At 40.2% G+C, this 23,661-nt stretch overlaps 1 protein-coding gene across 2 annotated transcripts; it reads right to left on the minus strand.

Annotated features, from left to right (window-relative positions):
• Positions 1-1,872: 1,872 nt before the first annotated feature.
• Positions 1,873-22,494, minus strand: orai2 (ORAI calcium release-activated calcium modulator 2). 2 transcript variants are annotated; one of them, XM_061898976.1, is made up of 3 exons: positions 22,162-22,494; positions 9,581-9,816; positions 1,873-3,144 (listed from the first exon to the last, which is right to left on the minus strand). In XM_061898976.1, exons 2-3 carry the CDS (start codon positions 9,809-9,811, stop codon positions 2,611-2,613), a joined length of 765 nt encoding a protein of 254 aa, XP_061754960.1. In that variant the 5' UTR covers positions 9,812-9,816; positions 22,162-22,494; the 3' UTR covers positions 1,873-2,610. The 2 variants fall into 2 exon arrangements, with proteins under 2 accessions (XP_061754960.1, XP_061754961.1); XM_061898977.1 differs by lacking the exon at positions 22,162-22,494 and having other exon boundaries at positions 1,873-3,168; positions 9,581-9,715.
• Positions 22,495-23,661: the final 1,167 nt, after the last annotated feature.

Genomic DNA, 23,661 nt, shown 5'->3' on the forward strand with positions numbered 1-23,661 from the left:
GTACGTAAGTGCGTGTACATACGTACATGTGTATACACATACATATGTATATATACATTTGTATACACACACAAGTGTATACACATACACGTGTGTATACCTATGTGTATATAAACATACATATGTATGTTCATATACACGTGTATACGTATGTATATATACATACGTACCTACTCAGTGGCCTAGTGGTTAGAGTGTCCGCCCTGAGATAGGTAGGTTGGGGGTTCAAACCCCGGCCGAGTCATACCAAAGACTATAAAAATGGGACCCAGTACCTCCCTGGTTGGCACTCAGCATCAAGGGGTTGGAATTTCGGTGTTAAATCAGCATAAATGATTCCCGGGCGCGGCACCGTTGCTGCTCACTGCTTCCCTCACTTCCCAGGGGGTGATCAAGGGGATAGGTCAAATGCAGAGGACACATTTCACCACACTTAGTGTGTGTGTGACAATCATTGGTACTTTAACTTAACATGTATAGGTATGTATACATGCACACATCTGTATATGTGTATATACACACACACACACACACATATATATATACATACATACACATATATATACATATATATACACACATACATACAGTACAAACATGTATAAACATATACATGTATATATATATATATATATATATATATATATATATATACACGTTTATATACACATATACCAAAATGGATACGTGGATGATACAGCAGAGGATTGGGATAATGTCATGTGGTCAGATGAAACCAAAATAGAACTTTTTGGTATAAACTCAACTCGTCGTGTTTGGAGGAAGAAGAATACTGAGTTGCATCCCAAGAACACCACACCTACTGTGAAGCATGGGGGTGGAAACATCATGCTTTGGGGCTGTTTTTTTGCTAAGGGGACAGGACGATTGATCCGTGGTAAGGAAAGAATGATTGGGGCCATGTATCGTGAGATTTTGAGCCAAAACCTTCCATCAGTGAGAGCTTTGAATGGTTGACCAAATACTTATTTTCCACCATAATTTACAAATAAATTCTTTAAAATTCCTACAATGTGAATTCCTGGATTTTTTTTCCACATTCTGTCTCTCACAGTTGAAGTGTACTGAGCTGAAAATTACAGACCTTTGTCATCATTTTAAGTGGGAGAACTTGCACAATCGGTGGCTGACTAAATACTTTTTTGCCCCACTGTATGTATATATATATATATATATATATATATATATACACACATACTAGGGCTGCAAATCTTGGGTGTCCCATGATTCGATTCAATATCGATTCTTGGGGTCGCGATTCGATAATATATAAATTTTTCCGATTCAACGCGATTCTCCATCCAAAAACGATATTTTTCCCGATTCAAAACGATTCTGTATTCATTCAATACATAGGATTTTAGCAGGATCTACCAGTCTGCTGACATGCTAGCAGAGTAGTAGATTTTTTTAAAAGAGCTTTTATAAATGTAAAGGACAATGTTTTATCAACTGATTGCAATAATGTAAATTTGTATTAAACGAACTAAAAATATGACTTATTTTATCTTTGTGAAAATATTGGACACAGTGTGTTGTCAAGCTTACTGTATATATATATATATATATATATATATATACATATATATATATATATACATACATATATATATATATATATATATATATATATATACATATATATATATATACATATATATACACATACATACATACATTTAAAAAATTGCACTGTCACATCCCAGTACTATCTTTGTAAATTGTTCTTCTACACCGACTTAAGTTATAAGTCAATATTAGCTTATGTCACAGTTGAAGGGAACAAGACATCCCGTGAGGAAGAACAAACATGAAACAAGAGCACATAAAGAAAAAAATAGAACAAAGGTATGCAAAACGGACTATAGTGAGCTTTTATTTTGAAGGATGGGTAAACAATGGATAAATCAGGCTCATTTCAGATGTGTTAGGAATGTAATCAGAAATATGAAGACAGTAAACCAAAGCTTAAATAAGGCAAAAAAGTACATTCACGATTACACTGACCTTTTATGCTATTTTTTTTCTTTTTTACTTATTTATGACTTTTCTTTTTACCAACCCAGGTTTTTAAAAAAAGTGTCCCGTTCATACAGTAAGTAAGTATAAATAAGTGTAAACACGGTTTAAAAGTGCACTTTGTAATCTGTGTGGGCGACGATGAGTCGCAGAAGAACGAGCAACGCCCTTTTTGGAGCTCTGACACGAGCAACTGGAAGACCAACACTTAAAGCAGCATCAGAAGGCTTGAAACTAAAGAAACTATTAAAAAAAAACAAAAAAAAACAGTGTAACTGACCGAGCTCCGATTAAGACTTTTGTGCAGCAAAAAGAAATGGGCTGTGTAAAAATTGATTGAGGATAAGCGGTTGTAATTCTTGCGCTTGGAAGTAAAGGCAATGAAATGAGTGTACTTGTGCTCGCTCACCAGCAGGGCGGCGCCACAGAGCAGTGCGCCGTTCTTACGTCAATAACCGTAACTAACGTTTGCTTCCTGAGTGCGAAACAGGAAATAAGCAGTCGGCCATGTCGGCGTGTGTTTATAAATTCACCAATAAGGGGAGAGAGCGTCAGTCCGGTCACATGACCTCACACGGCCAGCAGGCCTTGCTCGTGGCCGTCCAGCTGCACTTTGATCTTGTGCAGCTCCTCGATCTCCTGGTGGTGGCGCTCCGTCTTGTGGCGCACCAGCGAGCGGTAGAAGTGGATGGTGAACACCACGAAGATGATGCCCACGGGCACCATGATGATGGTGGAGGCCAGCGCCGCCTGCCAGCCCTTTTCGCCCGTGTCCGAGGCGGCGGGCGGCGGCGTCGTTTTGACGGGCAGGAACTTGATCCAGCAGAGGAGCACCACCTCGGCGAGGAAGAGGAGGATGCCCAGCGCCGTGGAGAAGCCCCAGGCCAGCTCGATGTAGTGGTGCATGCGCTCGTGCGGCGACTCGCTGACCGAGTTGAGGTTGTGGATGTTGCTGACCGCCTCCACGTTGGGCAGGATGCACGTGCTGATGAGGAGCGCAAACAGGTGCACCGCCACCAGCACGGTGGTGCACACGCTGAAGGCGATGAGGAGCACCAGCGGGTAGCGGTAGTCCATCTCCAGTTGCACCTCCACCATGGCCACCTGCACAGCCCACACACCTCAACACTTTTCCCAGAGAAAATCCTGGCAATGAAATGATCTGTTCCAGCCTCAAACTGTCACCGACATAAAACCCTCAATGACATAAATCCATTTTAACACACTTGACTGCTAAGCACTCAGTATCAACACCAAAAAACACACAGGAAATAGAAAAAAAAAAAATCTATTCCATTCATAAAACATTTATTTATTGTATCATATAGTTTTCTACACCGAAATTAATCGACCGTATTTCCTTGAATTGCCCCCGGAGCGCTAATTCATTTAAAACCTCTTCTCACTCCTGCGCTTACCAAAGGCATGTGGTAAAAGTAAGCATGCGCTAATTATTTTAAAACCTCTTCTCACTGCGGCACTTACCAAAGGCATGCAGTAAAAATTTGAGTGTGATGTAAGCTTGGACCTTAAATCCTATTGAATAGCTCTTACACTTCTTTACTTTATGCGATTTCAAATTACCAGTATCGAAATCAGCCTCCTCCATTTTGAAAATGCTGACAGGGGAAGTGTCACGAGTTTGACCAGGTGGTAATACTAAGCATGCGCTAATTATTTTGCGAAGCGAGTTTGACCCAGCAGTAATTCAAGGCAGGCGCATACTATACGTCCGTGGTTCTTAACCTTGTTATAGGTACTGAGCCCCACTAGTTTCATACGCGCATTCACCGAACCCTTTTTTTTTTTTTTTAAATTCAAGACAAAGTTACGTTTTTTTTAATGGTGCACAAAATGAACCGTGCATGAACATCACCTTGCTCCAAGAACAAAACCACCACAGTGCATGAACTCACAACAAATTACACACCTGCAAATCAGTGTGACTTCCGCTGTTGCCGTATCCCTAATATGCCGATAGGGAGAAGTTTGTATTTACACGATGAGTCGGGTGTGTCTTGACGTGTGCGGTGAACCCCTGAGGCCGACTCACCAAACCCTTAGGGTTCGATCGAACCCAGGTTAAGAATCACTGCTTTATGCCCTGCGGTAATACAAGGAAATACGGTATTTATTATTCCAATTCTTTTTCTTCTTCTCCAGATTTTGGCGCGTTTTACCTTCCACATTTTTCACCCGATTCAAACTGTTCCAACTTCAAACTTTTAAGCCTATTCGGGAATCCCGGGCTTTTTCCTGGCAAATTCCAAAAATTCCCAGATTTCTAGGTTTTCCGGGACATTTTTCCCCATTCAAAATGAATTGGCCGTTTTTCAAACTTCCATCATTTCCGCATTTTTCCACCTATTCAAACCATTCCGCCATTCTGGAAATTTCAAACTTCCCTTTTTGGAAGTTTGGATTTGGAGTTTGGAAGTTCTGCCAAAGGACGCTGGCCATTCAATCCCCACCTTCTATCCACCTTGTCACGTCCATTGTGTCCTTGAGCAAGAAACTTCACCCTTGCTCCTGATGGGTGCTGGTTAGCGCCTTGCATGGCAGCTCCCACCATCAGTGTGTGAATGTGGAAATAGTGTCAAAGCGTTTTGATTACCTTGAAGGTAGAAAAACACTACACAAGTATAACCCAATTATTTTTCCAAGTTCATACAATTCCTGGATTTTCCAGAATTCCTGCTTTTCCAAAGCCCTATTTCAACTCTTTTTTTCTGGCGACTAAAAAAAAATAAAAATGACTCCTTCCACATTTTTCAACGCATTTCAACCATTGCACCGTCTTAATCAGGACAAAAGAAAAAGTTTAATATTTTTGAAGTGGAAAAATTCCCCCGTTTTCCCGAAATTCTACGAATTCCGTAATACCATTTCTCAATTCAATGGTCAATTGGTTATACCTAGTTAGCGCTTTTCTACCTTCAAGGTACTCATAGCGCTTTGACACTATTTCCACATTCTCACACACATTGACACACTTATGGTGGGAGATGCCATGCAAGGCGCTAACCATGACCCATCAGGAGCAAGGTTGAAGTGTCTTGCTCAAGGACATAACGGACGTGACAAGGTTGGTAGAAGGTGAAGAATGAACCAGGAACCCGCAGGTTGCTAGCACGACCACTCTCCCAACTGCGCCAAGTATAACCCATTATTTTCCAAGTTCAATACAATTCCAGGATTTTCCAGAATTCCTGGTTTTCCAAAGCCTTATTTCCACCCTTTTTTTCAGGCAACTACTCCTTCCACATTTTAACGCATTTCAACAGTCGCACCGTCAAAACATTCCTCTTAACCAGGACAAAAGACAAAGTCATTTTTGAAGTCGAAAAATTCCTGATTTTCCCGAAATTACAGGAATTCCGTAACACCATTTTTCAATTCAATGGTAAATAGGTTAAACCTGTATAGCGCTTTTCTACCTTCAAGGTACTCAAAGTGCTTTGACACGATTTCCACATTCAACCATTCACACACATTTACGGCAGGAGCTGCCATGAAGATTAACCACGACCCATCAGGAGCAAGGGTGAAATGTAACTCAAGGACACAACGGACATGACGAAGTTGGTAGATGGTGGGGATCGAACCAGGAACTCTCAGGTTGCTGGCACGGCATCTCTCCCAACAGCCCCACGGCGTCACCAATGAACATGTTACTACTTGAACATTTCTTGACCGATTTGAAAAATTTCAACACCAACCATTTCAATTTAGACCATTCAAGTGTTGTACCATTTTCAAAAAAAATTCCCGCTTCTCCCAAAATTCCCAATTTTTTCTGGAATTCCCATTCAAATGAATGGGACATTCTTCAAAGTTCCACAACTTCCACGTTTTTCATCTGATTCAAAATGTTCCGATTTTAACATATTCAGCCTGTTCAAGAATTGTGTGTTCTACTTCAACAATTACAAAATTCCCGGATTTCCCATGATTCCTTTTTTTTTTTTTTTTTTTTTTTTGCATTTTCCCCATTCAAAATTAATTGGCCATATTACATTCATACTACATTCTATCAGCATTTCAATTCAACTTCAGCATTGGAGCATTCACACGCAATTCCTTCAGGAATTTCTTCTAGTTTAAACATTATTTAGTAGTTAAGTGAAGTTAAGTGAATCATATTTATATAGCACTTTTCCTCTAATGACTCAAAGCGCTTTAAGTAAAACCTAATATCTAAGTTACATTTAAACCTGTGTGGGTGGCACTGGGAGCAGGGGGGTAAAGTGTCTTGCCCAAGGACACAACGGGAGTGACTAGGTTGGCAGAAGCGGGGATTGAACCTGGAACCCTCAAGTTGCTGGTATGTCACTCTAGCAACAGAGCTATACCGCCCCATTTACTTCCATACAAGTAAATGGGGCGGTATTATTTTAGTCATTGAAAATGACTAAAATAAAGTAAAAGTACTCACCCTTTGGAGACACTAGACAGTAACAGAAATGGAAGGGGAAAGTGTTTGCCAGGGTCGTGTATAAAGTGTACGGCCAACTAAACAACAGGCGCCATGTTTAATACCATGGACGTTCTGACAAAATAAACCATTATAAAATATTTAATTTTGGGTTTGAATACACTCCAGCTCATCAACTTACAATGAAGCATGCTTTTATTTTGATCAAATTAGGGCTGTGTAAGTTAAGGTGCTAACACGTTAACTGAAAGGTCCTTTAACGACAATCATTTTTATTCTGTCCTGACTTCTTTTTGACCCTTGGCCCGTTCCATAGCTTGAGGAAATGTAATGGAGTGCAGTTACAGCGAAAAATAGTGAGCAGAAATTCACAAAGACAGCTGAACATTATAGTCTCAGGTCCAAGTTGTTTGACGACAATTTGATCTTTAATAGCCGTAAGATGACGTCAATGGAGCGAACGCTGCTGGTGTGCTTTGCTGCTCGTCGAGAAGAGGAACTTCACGTCCGTGTTTACATTACAGCTGAGTGCATTAAAAACATGAAATGTAGATTACTCGAACTGCTTTAGTTCGATGGAATAAAAACTCAGCAGAGAAAAGACGGTAGAGAGAAATTCTCAAGTCTCTTTAATCGGAAACTTTTTTTTAAACATGTCAAGTCTTTCCTCGTAACAATCACATACGTTCGGCTTCAAAATAATAGCGTTACGCTTCACAACATGCTGTGTCAAAGACGTTTTGTAATGTTGTGCTGTGATATTTCTACTTAAATAAATGTTTGTTGTCACCTCTGTGGGCGTAATTTAGAGTGTTGTGCAACTTTGAGTGTCTGCAGCTGGATGGCAAAATGGTGTCCTGAGTCCTGAATGCCTTTTGACCATAACATTGAGAAAATGGTCAGAACCCTAGTTGACCATACTCTGATGCTTGCAGTGAGATACTGCCCCCTAGTGGCCTTTTATTATATGAATTCTCATAGCTGTACATTTTTTTTATGGGTAAACAAAAATACATGGTATGGAATTACAACATTTTAACAGTTAAGTGTGCAAACTTACAACAGGTCTTGTGTGTAAAGAAAAACCTATTTTGGTATGCAAACATTTATCCATCTTATTCCACTTATTCGAGGTCGGGTCGCGGGGGCAGCAGCCTAAGCAGGGAAGCCCAAACGTTCCTCTCCCCAGCCACTTCGTCCAGCTCTACCCAGGGGATCCAGAGGCTTTCCCAGGCCAGCCGGGAGACATAGTCTTCCCATCGTGTCCTGAGTCTTCCCCGTGGCCTCCTACCGATTGGACGTGCCCTAAACACCTCCCTAGGGAGGCGTTCGGATGGCATCCTGACCAGAGGCCTGAACCACCTCATCTGGCTCCTCTCGATGTGGAGGAGCAGCGGCTTTACTTTGAGTTCCTCCCAGATGACAGAGCTTCTCACCCTATCTCTAAGGGAGAGCCCCGCCACCCGGCGGAGGAAACTCATTTCGGCCGCTTGTACCCGTGATCTTGTCCTTTCGGTCTTAACCCAGAGCTCATGACCATAGGTGAGGATGGGAACGTAGATTGACTGGTAAATTGAGAGCTTTGCCTTTCGGCTCAGCTCCTTCTTAATCACAACGGATCGATACAGCGTCCGCATTACTGAAGACGCCGCACCGATCCGCCTTTCGGTCTCACGATCCACTCTTCCCTGACTCGTTAACAAGACTCCTGGTACTTGAACTCCTCCACTTGGGGCAGGGTCTCCTCCCCAACCCGTAGATGGCACTCCACCCTTTTCCGGGCGAGAACCATGGACTCGGACTTGGAGGTGCTGATTCTCATTCCGGTCGCTTCACACTCGGCTGCGAACCGATCCAGTGAGAGCTGAAGATCCTGGTCAGATGAAGCCATCAGGACCACATCATCTGCAAAAAGCAGAGACCTAATCCCGTGGCCACCAAACCGGATCCCCTCAATGCCTTGACTGCGCCTGGAAATTCTGTCCATTAAAGTTATGAACAGAATCGGTGACAAAGGCCAGCCTTGGCGGAGTCCAACCCTCACTGGAAACGTGTCCAACTTACTGCCGGCAATGCGGACCAAGCTCCGACACTGATCATACAGGGAGCGGACCGCCACAATCAGTCAGTCCGATACCCCATACTCTCTGAACACTACCCACAGGACTTCCCGAGGGAATGGTCAAACGCCTTCTCCAAGTCCACAAAGCACATGTAGACTGGTTGGGCAAACTCACAAAGTATGCAAACATATTGTATTCAAAAATATATATATTTAATTTATAAATTTGATTAAATTACATTAAAAAAAATAAGAGTAAAAGAGCATGAAGTTAAGAGAATATGCTGATAAATGTTGATGCCTATAACTAAAAAAAGCCCACATATTTGTCTTTTTCCATTACAAATGACATGATGTCACGCTACCACCTAACGAAAAAATACTAAGAACTATATTGTTTGTTTTAAATACTTACATGTTGCACCCCACTGCTGTTCTTTTTAGAATGTAAAATAGTTGACCATTGTTATTTATTAGCATATTTATCAAGCAAATTATTGTTTTATACATATTTGCTATAAAACACTGCTGTTCTTTTCAGTTCAGTTGTTTTTTATATTTTTTAATTTTGGTATCAAATAAGTACCCAAATTTCATGGACATTCCTAAAGTATTCTGGTATTGTGACAACCCTAATATATACCATATTGTAATCAGTTTTAATGGTTACACAAAAAGTTTGATGGCGCTAGCTGCACGGGGTAAATCAGAGTGCTGCAGCTGGGAATCCAGCAGAGGGCGCCGTGAAGTCAAGTTACTCAACATTTTCCAGCAGCAAGATGCTTTAACAAGACCTGACATTTTGGAGCAAAAAAAATATCGACTTTAAAATGTGTTTGGCTGTGAGAGGAATGCTTTTATAGTCTTTAAAGTATTAGAAATAGCCACTTTTAGGGTTTTTTTATGGGCTATTATTTGAAGTATTTCGCCAAAGGCTGAGCATGACAATAAATGTTTTACAGTGAACAGTATTGGTGGAAAAGCACCATGGTGCTTCATGCAATAAAATAAAGTTGAATTAAAGGTAATTGAAGTTGACTGACCATGGCGAAGCCCGAGAGGAGCGCCGAGGTCCGGCTGGAGGCTTTGAGCTTGGCCCGGCTCAGGTAGAGCTTCCTCCAGGAGAGCGCCTGCACCGAGTGATGGTTGGAGCTGACCAGCTCCAGGTAGCTGCGCCGCACCCAGTCCCTGTAGTCCATGCCCCCGCCGTCTTGGGCACGCTCAGAGGCCCCCGGGGCCGGGGACCCCATGGGCACGTTGAGCTCGTTGCTCATGGCACCTGGGCGGGAAAGCGGCAAAGAAAGTCACTCGGCTAAAATAAAATACACACGTAACAAACGCTCTCTGGGAAATACAGGAAAAACTGAAAATTTGACGGCATCATGCAAGTATTAATTTGATATCAACATTTGTTTCGACACAACCAATGTATGGAACATGTGTGAAGTTGGCCCCCTAATTATTGCAAATATTAAAATAACACTGCCACTCTGGTTTTTAAGTTATTCTAAAATACATCTTCCAACTCCTGATGTCATCCAGTCCCCCATCCTTGAAACCCTTGGTTTGTGCTGAAAAATTTGTTGTCGACTATCATTTTTCATGGTATATACGTGTTATTATTCATAACCAGCCCTTTCCACCCTCACACTTATGAAAACTATCCACACTTTGTGCTGGACATTTTGTCCAAATGATATAGTTTTGCTATTAATGTGTTATCATTATGGATGTGACATTTCAAAATCTCACAGTACTGTATTGTCACAATATTATTTATTGACATCCATCCATCTTCCGCTTATCCGAGGTCGGGTCGCGGGGGCAGCAGCCTAAGTAGGTAAGTCCAGACTTTCGTCTTCCCAGTTGACACTGTACGATATTATTGAAGTTAGGGCTGGGCAATATATCGATATATGCGATATATCGCGGGTTTGTCTAGGTGCGATATAGAAAATGACTATATCGTAATATTCGAGTAAACGTTCTGCGAGCATTACACTACAGGCTCTTCCCACTCCTTCTTGTGTTTCCTTCTCACAGAGTGTAAGCACAGGTTCTTACATACGTCAAATACTTTCACGTCATACGTCACATACGTATACGCCCTCGCCCAGCATTTAGGTAGCAGCGCCGCTAACATTAGCTGTGATGCTAGCGGGGTGTTGCTACAAAAGAAAGAAGGTGAGAATCTGGTAACAAAATGAAGGAAGAATTAATTCCCAGGAAAAACAGAACGGGTTCGACCATCTGGCGGTGGTTCAGCTTCAAACGGGAGTATGTAGAATACACAACTTTAATTTGTCAAGTGTGGGCACAAGCGTTGTTACCAAAAGTAGCATAACTGCTAACATGTAGCATTGTTTGAAAAGTCACCTGTTAATAACTTTAATAAATACAGCTTTGGTAAATTGACTTAGTTGTGATTTCCTTCTCTCCATGAAAGTTTAAAATGAGCATATATTAATGCAGTATGAAGAAGAATGTTTTAATGTAGACACATAGAATCATATTACTGCTGTGATTATATATACTGTATCAAGTGTTAATTCAAGGCTAAGGAAAAATACCGATATATATTGTATATCGCGATATGGCCTGAAAATATCACGATATTAAAAAAAGACCATATTGCCCTGCCCTAATTGAAGTATTGTCCCAAAAAATAAATTGTAAAAATGCCATACTGTGTAAAATGAAGTGGCAGGAATGTTAAAGATAAACACACATACTGTAAATGATCAAAAACATAATGCTTAAATGACATCATCATATTTATTACTACAAACGGGTAGTTTTAAGTGCTAATAATTGTGCGGAAACATCCACTGTGACTTTAAAGTGACCATGTAAACATCCAGTGCAACAAAAATGTGGGCCTCTACAGCGGACACATTTTTATATCCAATCCATTTTCTACCACTTGTCCCTTTTGATATAATTTTTTAAAATGCTTTTTCTCAGAGAAGTTATCTGACTACTTTTAATAATGTAGATACCTCACAAATTGATATTTCGCTTTGCTGGTATCAAATATATTTTCCAAGTGAAAGTTTTATCACAAAGTCTCTCGTATTCGCTACAGTGTGCAGCATCAGTTACCTCCGCGGCGGTCGCGGTGACCCGCTCTTAGTTGGCTTGGTAACGCTCCAGACGAAGATGGTGCTTTGCGGTACGCAGACTTGATTACCTCCGCCAAAAAGGTTATGTTTTTGCCAGAGTTGCTTTGTCTGTTTTTTAGCAACATAACTCAAAAATTATGGACGGATTTTGAGGAAACGTCCAAATATAACAATTCCTCTTACCCATCACGGACACACTTCTCTCGCATGCTTCCTCCTTTTCTAACCTTTAACAAGTTCAACGCACCCACCTCGGGCTGGATAATTATGGCAAAAATAATCAATGACACGATTATTCATTAATTTAAAAACATTCTTACTTATAACAACCAAAACTTGACTTTAAATATTGTTTTAAAAAGACAGATAAATAAACCACAAGTATAAGAATAATAGTATTAACAATACATCTAAATAACAATATTAAACAATAAAATTAAGTTTGTCCGTTTTAATTATTTTTAATTAAATCAATCAATCAATGTTTATTTATATAGCCCTAAATGACAAGTGTTTTAAAAGGGCTGCACAAGCCACAACGATATCCGCGGTACATAGCCCACATACGGGCAAGGAAAAACTCACCCCAGTGGGACGTCGATGTAATTCTGTTTTTACACCTATTTTACCGTCATAGAGCAGGCTTATTCAACTGTTTTAATTTGGCCTGCCAAACATCACCTAAGTGATGAAACCGTTCAAACTCGGGGCTGCTCATGTAAGCAGTACTCTCGCTGCCCCGCAGGGGGAAACAGAGAAGCATTTGTGTCACAATGAAGCAGCAGTAGCGTGAGTAGAAGAAGATAGCGCTGTCGACCCAGAAAAAATATAAATAAAATCGCAAAAATCCGACTTTTAATAGCAACTGGAAAACTAAGAATGAATGTATAGAGATTGTTTTGGCCTGTTTAATTCTGTCGGTCAAGCTATACCTTAGGTTTAATTGTGTTGAGCCACATGTGTGCAATTTTGCTGTGAATGCGTAAACATATGTTGTTTATTGTGTGAATGGATTAACACTAAACCTTCTATTTTTATTTTATGTAAAAGATACATTAGACTTTATTTGTGTAATATACACAAAATACTTTTTGTATCGTTTATTTTCAGTAACCTAAAAAAAGATGCGTAAAGAAATAAAACTGAGTGAGGAAAATAATTCAAAAGAAGGAACATCAATCAAAACTTCTGAAGCTTCTGTTTCTTTAATCCGTTAAATATCTGTCTAACTGCACACGCTGGAAACGAGTAGTAAGGGAAGAATAATAATTTATTGACAGTGCAGTGTGAAAACCGACTTTGCAATAAACAAATTGACGAAACATCCAAGACTTGATGTCCAGCCCCTGAGCCATTGGACTCTTGAAACTGCGGCACTATTCCTTATGTAGAGTGCCATAGAGTGTTTGCTTTTTGTGTCAAAATATTTTTTTCTTGATGTGTCTTAATTATAGTAACAAAAACAAAAACAACAGAGAACGCAGTCCTCCTGTTTGTATATGGATCTTACATCCATGATGTCGTTCACAACAACACAAGCAGATGAGATGTGTTGTGGGTGTATGAATTATTTTCGCAAGCTTTAGCTTCGTTGTTTAGCCACTGTTTCAAGTGAACGTCTCGACATCGTTTAGTTCAGGCCGTGTTTCGGGGGCTAATAAGTGTTCCCGAAAACATTATTTTCCTAAAAACATGGTATTTCTCCTCAAAATGACAGGATTTCAGTCACATTTATGTTGATTTTCCTGATAATATTTTGCGTTTATCAGCGGATTATGTTATATTGGCCAATTATGTGACTATGTCTGCCCAAATCAAATGCCTTACTTTATTTTGTTGAATTTAGTAATTGATTAACCCTGTGTCAGAAAAAAAGTAGTAACCATGATGACATATCCTAAACTTCTAGTACACTCTTTTTTTCACTCATACACTCACTCATCCATTTCACCGTCACATGCTACAGAATTTACATACAAGTTGTGCCGTCTATTCATCGTTTTATTTCGGTTATTGTATTTTCATGATCGTGAGAAGCCATAATCAAAATCAAAATCAAAATCATTCAGCCCTACTCCCACCTTACAGGTCCCACGCTGTGCAGAGGATTGTGGGAGATGTAGTTTATTTCCAGATCGGCAAACGCAAAAGTTCCAGAAAATAACTACCCTTGACAAGTTTTTGTTTGATACAGTCACACGTCACAGTATTATTGTGATGAAACCGCAATATTTACAATACTGTTAAATCTCTAGTTATTATTGATAACCAGGCTCATACGACAAAAACTCTAAGTTTGACAAAACATTTTGGCAGCACAAAACAATGTTTGGTGAGATTTTGACAAGGTGGGGGCAGGTTATAAATAATATCACATTTATAAACATAGAAAGTATAATTGCTGGACTTAAAACATTTTTGCAGCACAAATGTATCACGAACTAATTGGACCAGCTTGGGTAGATTTTGACAAGGTGGGGGCACTAGTTGTGAATAATAACACAATAACAAACTTTAGCAGTTAACATAAAAACTATACTAAACAAAAAGATGTGCAGCACAAACGTTTGGGAGAAGTTTGGGGGAGATTTTGACAAGGTGGGGGGAGCTGCTTGTGAATAATAAAGTGATGATAACATAAAAACTATAATAGACAAACACATATTGCCAGACAACCAAAACACAAACAAATTGGAAAAGTTTGAGGAAATGTTGATAAGGGGGCAGGATGGTATTGAAAAACACATTAAAAACAATAAAACTATAATAGTTAGAAGCAGGAGTCAGAAACCCAAAATGTTGAAAGCGCCATAAAAAGACAAAAATACAAAAAAGTAATCCGTCTGGAGCCGCAAAAAACTTAAAGACTTATATAAGTGTTATAATGAAAGTAACACATATTAGCTTAATTAGCCAACTATAAAAATGACTGTGTCACAGGCTTACGCAAATCTTTGTTAAAAGAAATGTTGAAATGTAATATTTATTTAACATTGGAAAACATTGGCAAAACGTATCAGAGGGTAGGATAACTCCTGGAAATGACTGTCTTAGAATGACCAAAAGGTATAGACGCGTGTGTCCAAGTTAAAAGAAACGTCAGGCTGTCTTCTTCTAATGCAGTGGTCCCCAACCACCGGGCCGTGGCTCGATTGGTACCAGGCCTTGGCCCGATTTGTGTGTTTTTTTATTAAATCAACATAAAAAACACAATATACACTTACATTTACTGCACCAACCAGAAAAACCTCCCTTTTTCATGACAAAGAAAAAAAAAAAATGATCCCCTCCCCCGGGCCGCGGGACAAATTATTAAGCGTTGACCATTCTGCGGATACAAAAAGGTTGGGGACGACTGTTCTAATGGATTTATTACAATCTTTGCAAGCTGGGTAACGTTTGTTGTGGTTTGGAACAACATGGCACACAAACAACTATCAGAAATGCAGCTAATATTACATATAATAATGCGTCACAAGGAAAAATAAACTAAATACCCAGAGGACGTAAGTCAAGGAAATTAAAGGAACTCAAATATACCTACAAATGAGGCATAATGATGCAATATGTACATACAGCTAGCCTAAATAGCATGTCAGCAGCGATTAGCTTGCAGTCTTTTAGTGACCAAATGTGCCTGATTAGCACTCCAACCAGTCAATAACAACAAAGCTCACCTTTATGCATTCACGCACAGCATAAAACGTTTGGTGGACAAAAAGAGACATAGGAGTAGCATAAAACACGTCTTTCTGTGGCACCATCAGAGAACGTTATACATGTAAACAAACTGCAGGGATAAATTTTCCAGTTTTTCCAGTACCCTTAAAAAGGCGAAAACCAGTGTGAAACAATCCATAGCCTTGTTGTTTGAGGTCACCAAATGCTGTCTGCAGGAAAAATACGGAAAATCTGCTAAAACCTAAGCCTAACATTGAACTATCAGTTATTATTAACTGAACGGTGCATAGAAAATGAAGCTGTGTTTCTGCAGACTATTCAATGTCATTGGTGTTTGCAAACATGTCTCCATTTGTGTTGTTCTACACATTTCTTGTTCTTTTTCTTACAAACCCTGTTTCCATATGAGTTGGGAAATTATGTTAGATGTAAATATAAAAGCAATACAAAGATTTGCAAATCCTTTTCAACCCATATTCAAATGAATGCACTACAAAGACAATATATTTGATGTTCAAACTCATAAACTCTTTTTTCTTTTTGCAAATAATAACTTTGAATTTCCTGGCTGCAACACGTGCTAAATTAGTTGGGAAAGAGCATGTTCACCACAGTGTTACATCACCTTTTCTTTTGAGAACACTCAATAAAAGTTAAATTTAAAAGTTAAAGTACCACTGATTGTCACATACAAACATACACACACTAGGTGTGGTGAAATGTGTCCTCTGCATTTGACCCATTCCCTTGTTCACCCACTAGGAGGTGAGGGGAGCAGTGGGCAATCATTTTAGTTGATTTAACCCCCAATTCCAACCCTTGATGCTGAGTGCCAAGCAGGGAGGTAATGGGTCCTATTTTTATAGTCTTTGGTATGACTTAACCGGGATTTGAACTCACAACCTACCGATCTCAGGGCGAACACCCTAACCACTAGGCCACTGAGTAGGTCACGTTTGACAGTCCAGGGTCTCTGCTGTCGTATGTTACGCTTCATAATACACCACATATTTTCGATGGGGGGCTTCACGGTGGCAGAGGGGTTAGTGCGTCTGCCTCACAATACGAAGGTCCTGCAGTCCGGGGTTCAAATCCAGGCTCGGGATCTTTCTGTGTGGAGTTTGCATGTTCTCCCCGTGAATGCGTGGGTTCCCTCCGGGTACTCCGGCTTCCTCCCACTTCCAAAGACATGCACCTGGGGATAGGTTGATTGGCAACAATAAATTGGCCCTAGTGTGTGAATGTGAGTGTGAATGTTGTCTGTCTATCTGTGTTGGCCCTGCGATGAGGTGGCGACTTGTCCAGGGTGTACCCCGCCTTCCGCCCGATTGTAGCTGAGATAGGCGCCAGCGCCCCCCGCGACTCCGATAGGGAATAAGCGGTAGAAAACGGATGGATGGATTTTCGATGGGAGACAGGAAAGGACCCAAACTCTTTTTTTTACGAAGCCACGCTGTTGTAACACGTGCTGAATGTTGCTTGGCATCGTCTTGCTGAAATAGGCAGGGGCATCGATGAAAAAGACGGCGCTTAGATGGCAGCATATGTTGTTCCAAAACCTGTATGTACACTAATGCACCCCCATACCATCACAGATGCTGGCTTTTGAACTTTGTGTCAATAACAGTCTGGGTGGTTCGTTTCCCCTTTGGTCCGGATGACACGATGTCGAATATTTCAAAAAACTATTTGAAATGTGGACTCGTCAGACCACTGAACACTTTTCCACTTTGCATCAGTCCATCTTAGATGACCTCAGGCCCAGAAAAGCCGGCGGCGTTTCTGGATGTTGTTGATAAATGGCTTTCGCTTTGCATAGTAGGGCTTTGACTTGCACTTACAGATGTATTGACAAACTGTATTTAGTGACAGTGGTTTTCTGAAGTGTTCCTGGGCCCATGTGGTGATATCCTTTAGAGATTGATGTCGTTTTTTGATACAGTGCCGTCTGAGGGATCGAAGGTCACGGTCATTCAATGTTGGTTTCCGGCCATGCTGCTTACGTGGAGTGATTTCTCCAGTTTCTCTGAACCCTTTGATGATATTAAGGCCCGAAGATGTTGAAATCCCTAAATGTCTTGCAATTGCACTTTGACAAACGTTGTTCTTAAACTGTTTTACTATTTGCTCACGCAGTTGTGGACAAAGGGGTGTACCTCGCCCCATCCTTTCTTGAGAAAGACTGAGCATTTTTTGGGAAGCTGTTTTTATAGCCAATCATGGCACCCACCTTTTCCCAATTAGCCTGCACACCTGTGGGATGTTCCAAATAAGTGTTTGATGAGCATTCCTCAACTTTATAAGTATTTATTGCCACCTTTCCCAACTTCTTAGTCACGTGTTGCTGGCATCAAATTCTAAAGTTAATGATTATTTGCAAAAAAAAAAAGTTTCAGTTTGAACATCACATATGTTGTCTTTGTAACATATTCAACGGAACATGAGTTGAAAATTATTTACAAATCATTGTGTTCCGTTTATATTTACATCTAACACAATTTCCCAACTCATATGGAAATGGGTTTGTACTTACTCTCAATGACATCGAACGGCACGGATTGATTCACACAGTATTTGTGCTTGTAAACTGCATAATGTGACAAATACACGCTCCCTCAAAATGTAAATTTCACTCACTTATTAACAAAACTGTTACACATTATTACAATAATAATAAATTAAAGGATACTATTTAGATTTTTTTCACAACACATCAGTTACCTTTCATTAAGCATATCTAGCCTTATAACTGTGGCTGTGATACAAATCGATTTTAGTTGAGGGAAGTTCTTAACATTATAATTTATCATTGACAATTAACTTCATAATTAACATGTAATCTAGTGCTGATCTCACAGTTTAGGTCTAGCATGTACCAAAGGTTAGAAAAAAGAACTTTAGCTAGTAATCTAGGGCTAGTAATCTCCGTGGCTTACCTTTCACATGACTCGAGAGAGCCGACTCTCCCATTGCGAAAAGCTGGATTTACTTTTTGCATACTTTACAGCAGGCTACATGTGGATTTGGTCCACATTTTATCCAAAGTTTGTATTTGTCATTTTCCATCCAATCTTTATTATTAAAACGACAACCTCCCGGTAGAACTGGGCGATATGGCCTTTTATTAATATCTCAATATTTTTAGGCCATGTCACGATACACAATATATATCTCCATATTTTGCCTAAGCCTTTAATGAACACTTGATGTATATAATCACACTAGTATGATGATTCTATGTGTCTACATTAAAACATTCTTGTTCATACTGCATTAATATATACTCATTTTAAACTTTCATGCAGAGAGGGAAATCACAACTAAGTCAATTTACCAAAACTGTATTTATTAAACAGTTATTAAGCAGTAACAAACATGTCATTTCCAAATCAGAAAGTGCAAGATTGTCAGAGACATTTTAAAACAAGCTATTAGTGCAGTTTTGTGCATGATGTCACTAAGACGACATTTCAAAACACTAAATTAAAGTTCACTTTTTGTACAGAACGCCACTAAAATAGTTTAAAACAAATAAAGTGCACTTTTGTGCATGATGTCACACAAGATATTTGAAAAACTGTAAAATAAAAATGAGCTGCATAATAGGAAATCAAGTAGTGTCTGTCCTTCTCTATGTGGTAGTGTACTGTGAACGGAAATGTAGACATGCAGAGTTTCAAGCACTCTTTATTCTCTAGCGGGTGACTTTTCAAATGATGCTACATTAGTAGAGCTGCTACTTTTTGTAACAACGCTTTTGCTGCATAATTGACATATTACAGTTGTCTGTTCGACATCTTCCCGCTTGAAGCCAAACCACCGCCAGACGATGGACCCTGCGCTGTTTTTCTTGGAATTAATTATTCCTCCATTTGTTACCAGATTCACACCTTCTTTCTCTCGTATAACCACTCGCACTTTCTCTCCGCTAGCATCACAGCTAACATTAGCCATGCTAATACCTCTCTGCTCCGCGAGGTCATATGACGTTGCACACGCGACAGTATGGGACAAGGTGAGCTTTTTTTTTATCTTTTAGTGAGAAGGAGAGACAAGAAAGAGTGAGAAAGAGCCTGCAGCTCAAAGCAACTGCGTGAGAACATATACTCGATTATCACGATATAGTCATTTTCTGCATCACACAGAGACAAACCCGCAATATATCGATATATCGCCCAGCCCTACTTCCTGGCAAGATGGACCGATGCACCCCTGTCCTCTTGGGGGCGACACAGAACCGTATACAACAACCTAATGTAAGGGCTGGTGCAACGCCAACAGATCAAGCGTGTAGCTTTCATTTTTAAGGAAACTTATAATTATTATTTTTTCCATTTTATAATTACCGTATTTCCTTGAATAGCCGCCGGGGCGCTAATTAATTTAAAACCTCTTCTCATTCCTGCGCTTATTCAAGGCATGCGGTAAAAGTAAGCAGGCGCTAATAATTTTAAAACCTCTTATCACCCTTGCGCTTAACAATGGCATGCAGTAAAAAATTGAGTGTGATTAATAAAAAAAAAATTATAAAACATTATTCTGCGGCCATGGCCCGGTGGTTGAGGAACACTGCTCTACAACATGTCATCGCGCCCACCTTTACACCATGCAATCTGCGTGCCAGCCGGACGCATGCATTTCACTGCTTCTCATACGAGATTGCAATGCATACTTGGTCAACAGCCACACCTTTTACACTGATGGTTGTGATATAAACAACTTTAACACTCTTACTAATATGCGCCACTCTGTGAACCCACACCAAACACATTTATGGAGAACATCGGCTCTGTAACAGATTATAAACGCAACATAAGGATTACCCACAATGCCATGCATCCATGACTCTTGGCTATATTTTACACGCGCCCCCAACTCCGGCCACCTCAACCGACGCACGGAGACGGGGGGGGGGGCAGGGTTTGGTGCTAGCGTGAGTATAATATAGCCGGTAAGAGTCATGGATGCATTGCATTCTGGGTAAGTGTTATATTGCGTTTATAATGTGTTACAGAGCCGATGTTCTCCAGAAATGTTTGTTATTTTTGTTTGGTGTGGGTTCACAGTGTGTGGCGCATATTAGTAAGAGTGTTAAAGTCGTTTCATATCACAACCATCAATGTGATCTGTATGGCTGTGGAACAAGACCCCTGGTTCCATCAGGAAAATTAAAATTCCAGCAGCAGTGTACAGAGTTGAAATAAATTTAAAAAAGCAAAAAGTAAATAATGGGGGTTTAGATGGAAACAAAATACAGAAATATTACAATAAGAATAAAAATAAAAAGCAACAATGGGAATAAAAATATAACAGTAAAATAAGAATATAACAAGAGGAACTAAGCAGTAGTGACCATGTTATGAAAAACGTATTGCACTGTTATTGTTTTGCATCCCCTGTCATCCTGTCATGTTTGAGAAACAAAATGAGCATAGACTTTTCTCAGTGTATCTACAAAGCCATGATAAAACTTTAAGTCACAGCCTTTCTGGGATTAAAGGTAAAAACTATTCAAAAGGGTTAAGTTCACTTTTCCCGTGTTTGACAGAGACATTTTGGGGCAACGAGGGTGCCAAATGACGATGTGTTTAAAGCAGAAGACATAAAACGGCAGGTTTTAGGTTTCATGTGGGTCGAGGAGGAGGAGCCACAGTCACCCTTTATTGTATACCCGTGCTTGCCTAACAGAATTGCTATTGTGACACCCAGTGGACACATTTAAAACAGCAGTTTATTTCGGGAAAAAAAAAAAAAAAAAAAGCAGCTTATTTTAATATTTGGCGAATTCCTTATGCGGGCCGGATAAAACCTGTTCACGGGCCTGATCCGGCCTGCGGGCCGTACGTTTGACGCCCCTGGCATAAAGGGAAGAACATTAAGAGCTATTCAGTAGGATTTAAGGTCCTAGCTTACATCACACTCAAATTTTTACCGCATTAAGCGCAGGAGTGAGAAGAGGTTTTAAAATAATTAGCGCCCGGGCGGCAATTCAAGGAAATTCTTTTTTTTTTTTTTGTAAACATTTGTGCACATTCCTTTCTCTTGAGACTGTAGATCTTGGTGCCACAAAATTGTTAAAAAATAAAATATAATAAATGCTCTAAACACACACACACACACAAAAAAAAAAACTTTAAAATATCAACGGCACAAACGAAAGTTGTTTCGCTACAAAAAGTGTTATTTAAATATTTGCATTGCAATCGCACATTACTCAGGTATATTCGGACCACTCCTAACACAATCGTCATAAGAAAAAGAAGAGGAAGGAAGGAAATAGTGTGTCGTTAATCTCGCGTATAGCAACGCCGTCGTTATGTACTTAAACTAACCTGAACGTTTCACGTTCCAAATGTTTTCACAAAGTTAGTCAAACTTAATTGCCAACGTTTGTCTTCCGTGTTCTTTTGGTTCTACTTTTGGGCGTATTGCAGCACATTAAAAGTGTTACTCCTCTGCAATTTTTGGTCAATAAAATATGACAAATGTATTGTTAGTATATAGTAATCGGTGTATGATTGGTAATAGTAAAAGGCGTTCGTTTAGTACATCCTCCTCGCCGCGGGCGGGCGGATATTTAAAACTCGACTAAGTCGAGTGGGGTCCGTTTACAAAGTTTAACTGACGTCAGCCAACATTCCCACGATTTACGATTTACACGTTTTTTACAGCAAAAAAGCTCAACATTTCAACTTTTTGTTTATTTTTAGACTTCGCTTGAGTGAAATCAATCGCACTTCAAGCTAGCCCACTAGTTTAGCTAGCGCGCTTCTAACGGAGAATTCCGCGGACCTGTGAGGGAAAATGTGACTTTAACTCACCTGAGCGTCAAAGCAGTTGTCTCTTAAGTTGACGACAAACTGATGTAAAAGCAAAACAAAAGTTGACTTCAGGCCACGCCGCACACAACACGTCAGACCATCAGAGACCCTCCTCCTTTTAACAGTGTTGTCTTGCAACCACTTCCGGTTGTCACTTTCATTCTCGGACGAGGTCGCTTTCAGTTCGACAACAAAAAGACAAAAGAAAACAGGCGGTCAAGTTATTCACTTTGAGAGTTTTAACAGCGTCAAGTCTTCATTTACGGAACACATTTCAAGACCAGCTGCCAGCATGAAGGCTTTACTGTACTGAATCGCATTTAAAAAAAAAAGCCAGACTTCCGGTTGGGCGTGTTGCCTTCAAAATAAGAGTACCGGCTAAATAGAGCAGGGGTGTCCAAACTTTTTCCACTGAGGACCGCACACTGAAAAATCAACGCAAGCAGGGGCGATTTTGATATTTTTTTATTTAAAAAAACAACACAATATGTGTGTAAAATTATACATTTAGGTCCAAGGGACCCCACAAGATTTTTGTCAAAAAAATATTTAAAATGTGTCATTATTTTGTATTATTGTTTTTCAAGGTTTAAAGGCCTACTGAAACCCACTACTACCGACCAAGCCGTCTGATAGTTTATATATCCATCCATGGCGCCTATCTCAGCTAAAATCGGGCGGAAGGCGGTGTACACCCTGGACAAGTCGCCACCTCATCGCAGGGCCAACACAGATAGACAACATTCCCACTCTAGGGCCAATTTAGTGTTGCCAATCAACCTATCCCCAGGTGCATGTCTTTGGAAGTGGGAGGAAGCCGGAGTACCCGAAGGGAACCCACGCATTCACGGAGAGAACATGCAAACTCCACACAGAAAGATCCCGAACCTGGGATTGACCCCAGGACTGCAGGACCTTTGTATTGTGAGGCAGACGCACTAACTCCTCTTCCACCGTGAAGCCCAGTTTATAAATCAATGATGAAATATTAACATTGCAACACATGCCAACACGGCCGGTTTAGTTTACTAAATTGCAATTTTAAATTTCCCGTGGAGTTTCTTGTTGAAAACGTGGCGGAATGATGACGTGTGCGTTTGACGTCATGGACTGTCAGGAAATAATAGCGCAGCACACTTTGCGGCTAAAAGTTGTCTCTTTTCATCGCGCAATTAAACAGTATTCTGGACATCTGTGTTGCTGAATCTTTTGCAATTTGTTCAATTAAATAATGGAGAAGTCAAAGTAGAAAGATGGAGTTGGGAAGCTTTAGCCTTTAGCCACACAAACACACGGTGTTTCCTTGTTTAAAATTCCCGGAGGTGAAGCTTTACTATGGATCAGAGCGGTCAAGCGAACATGGATCCCGAGCACTTGTCAACCGGCAGGTTTTAGTGACAAAATTGTGGTAAAAAGTCGCCTCTTACCGGAGATCAGCTGAGCTTGCGCCGTCCATGCAGCTGACGTCAACTTCCCTCAGAGACTGGTGTCAAGGCACCC

This window comes from Nerophis ophidion, linkage group LG04 (assembly GCF_033978795.1).
Source record: "Nerophis ophidion isolate RoL-2023_Sa linkage group LG04, RoL_Noph_v1.0, whole genome shotgun sequence".
Taxonomy (NCBI): domain Eukaryota; kingdom Metazoa; phylum Chordata; class Actinopteri; order Syngnathiformes; family Syngnathidae; genus Nerophis; species Nerophis ophidion.

Coding starts and splice junctions, on each gene's coding strand:
- orai2 (XM_061898976.1), bottom strand. CDS start 9,811: ATGAGCAACGAGCTCAACGTGCCCATGGGGTCCCCGGCCCCGGGGGCC. Junction 3,145..9,580: donor TCCTCTCGGGCTTCGCCATG/GTCAGTCAACTT, acceptor TGGGCTGTGCAG/GTGGCCATGGTGGAGGTGCA.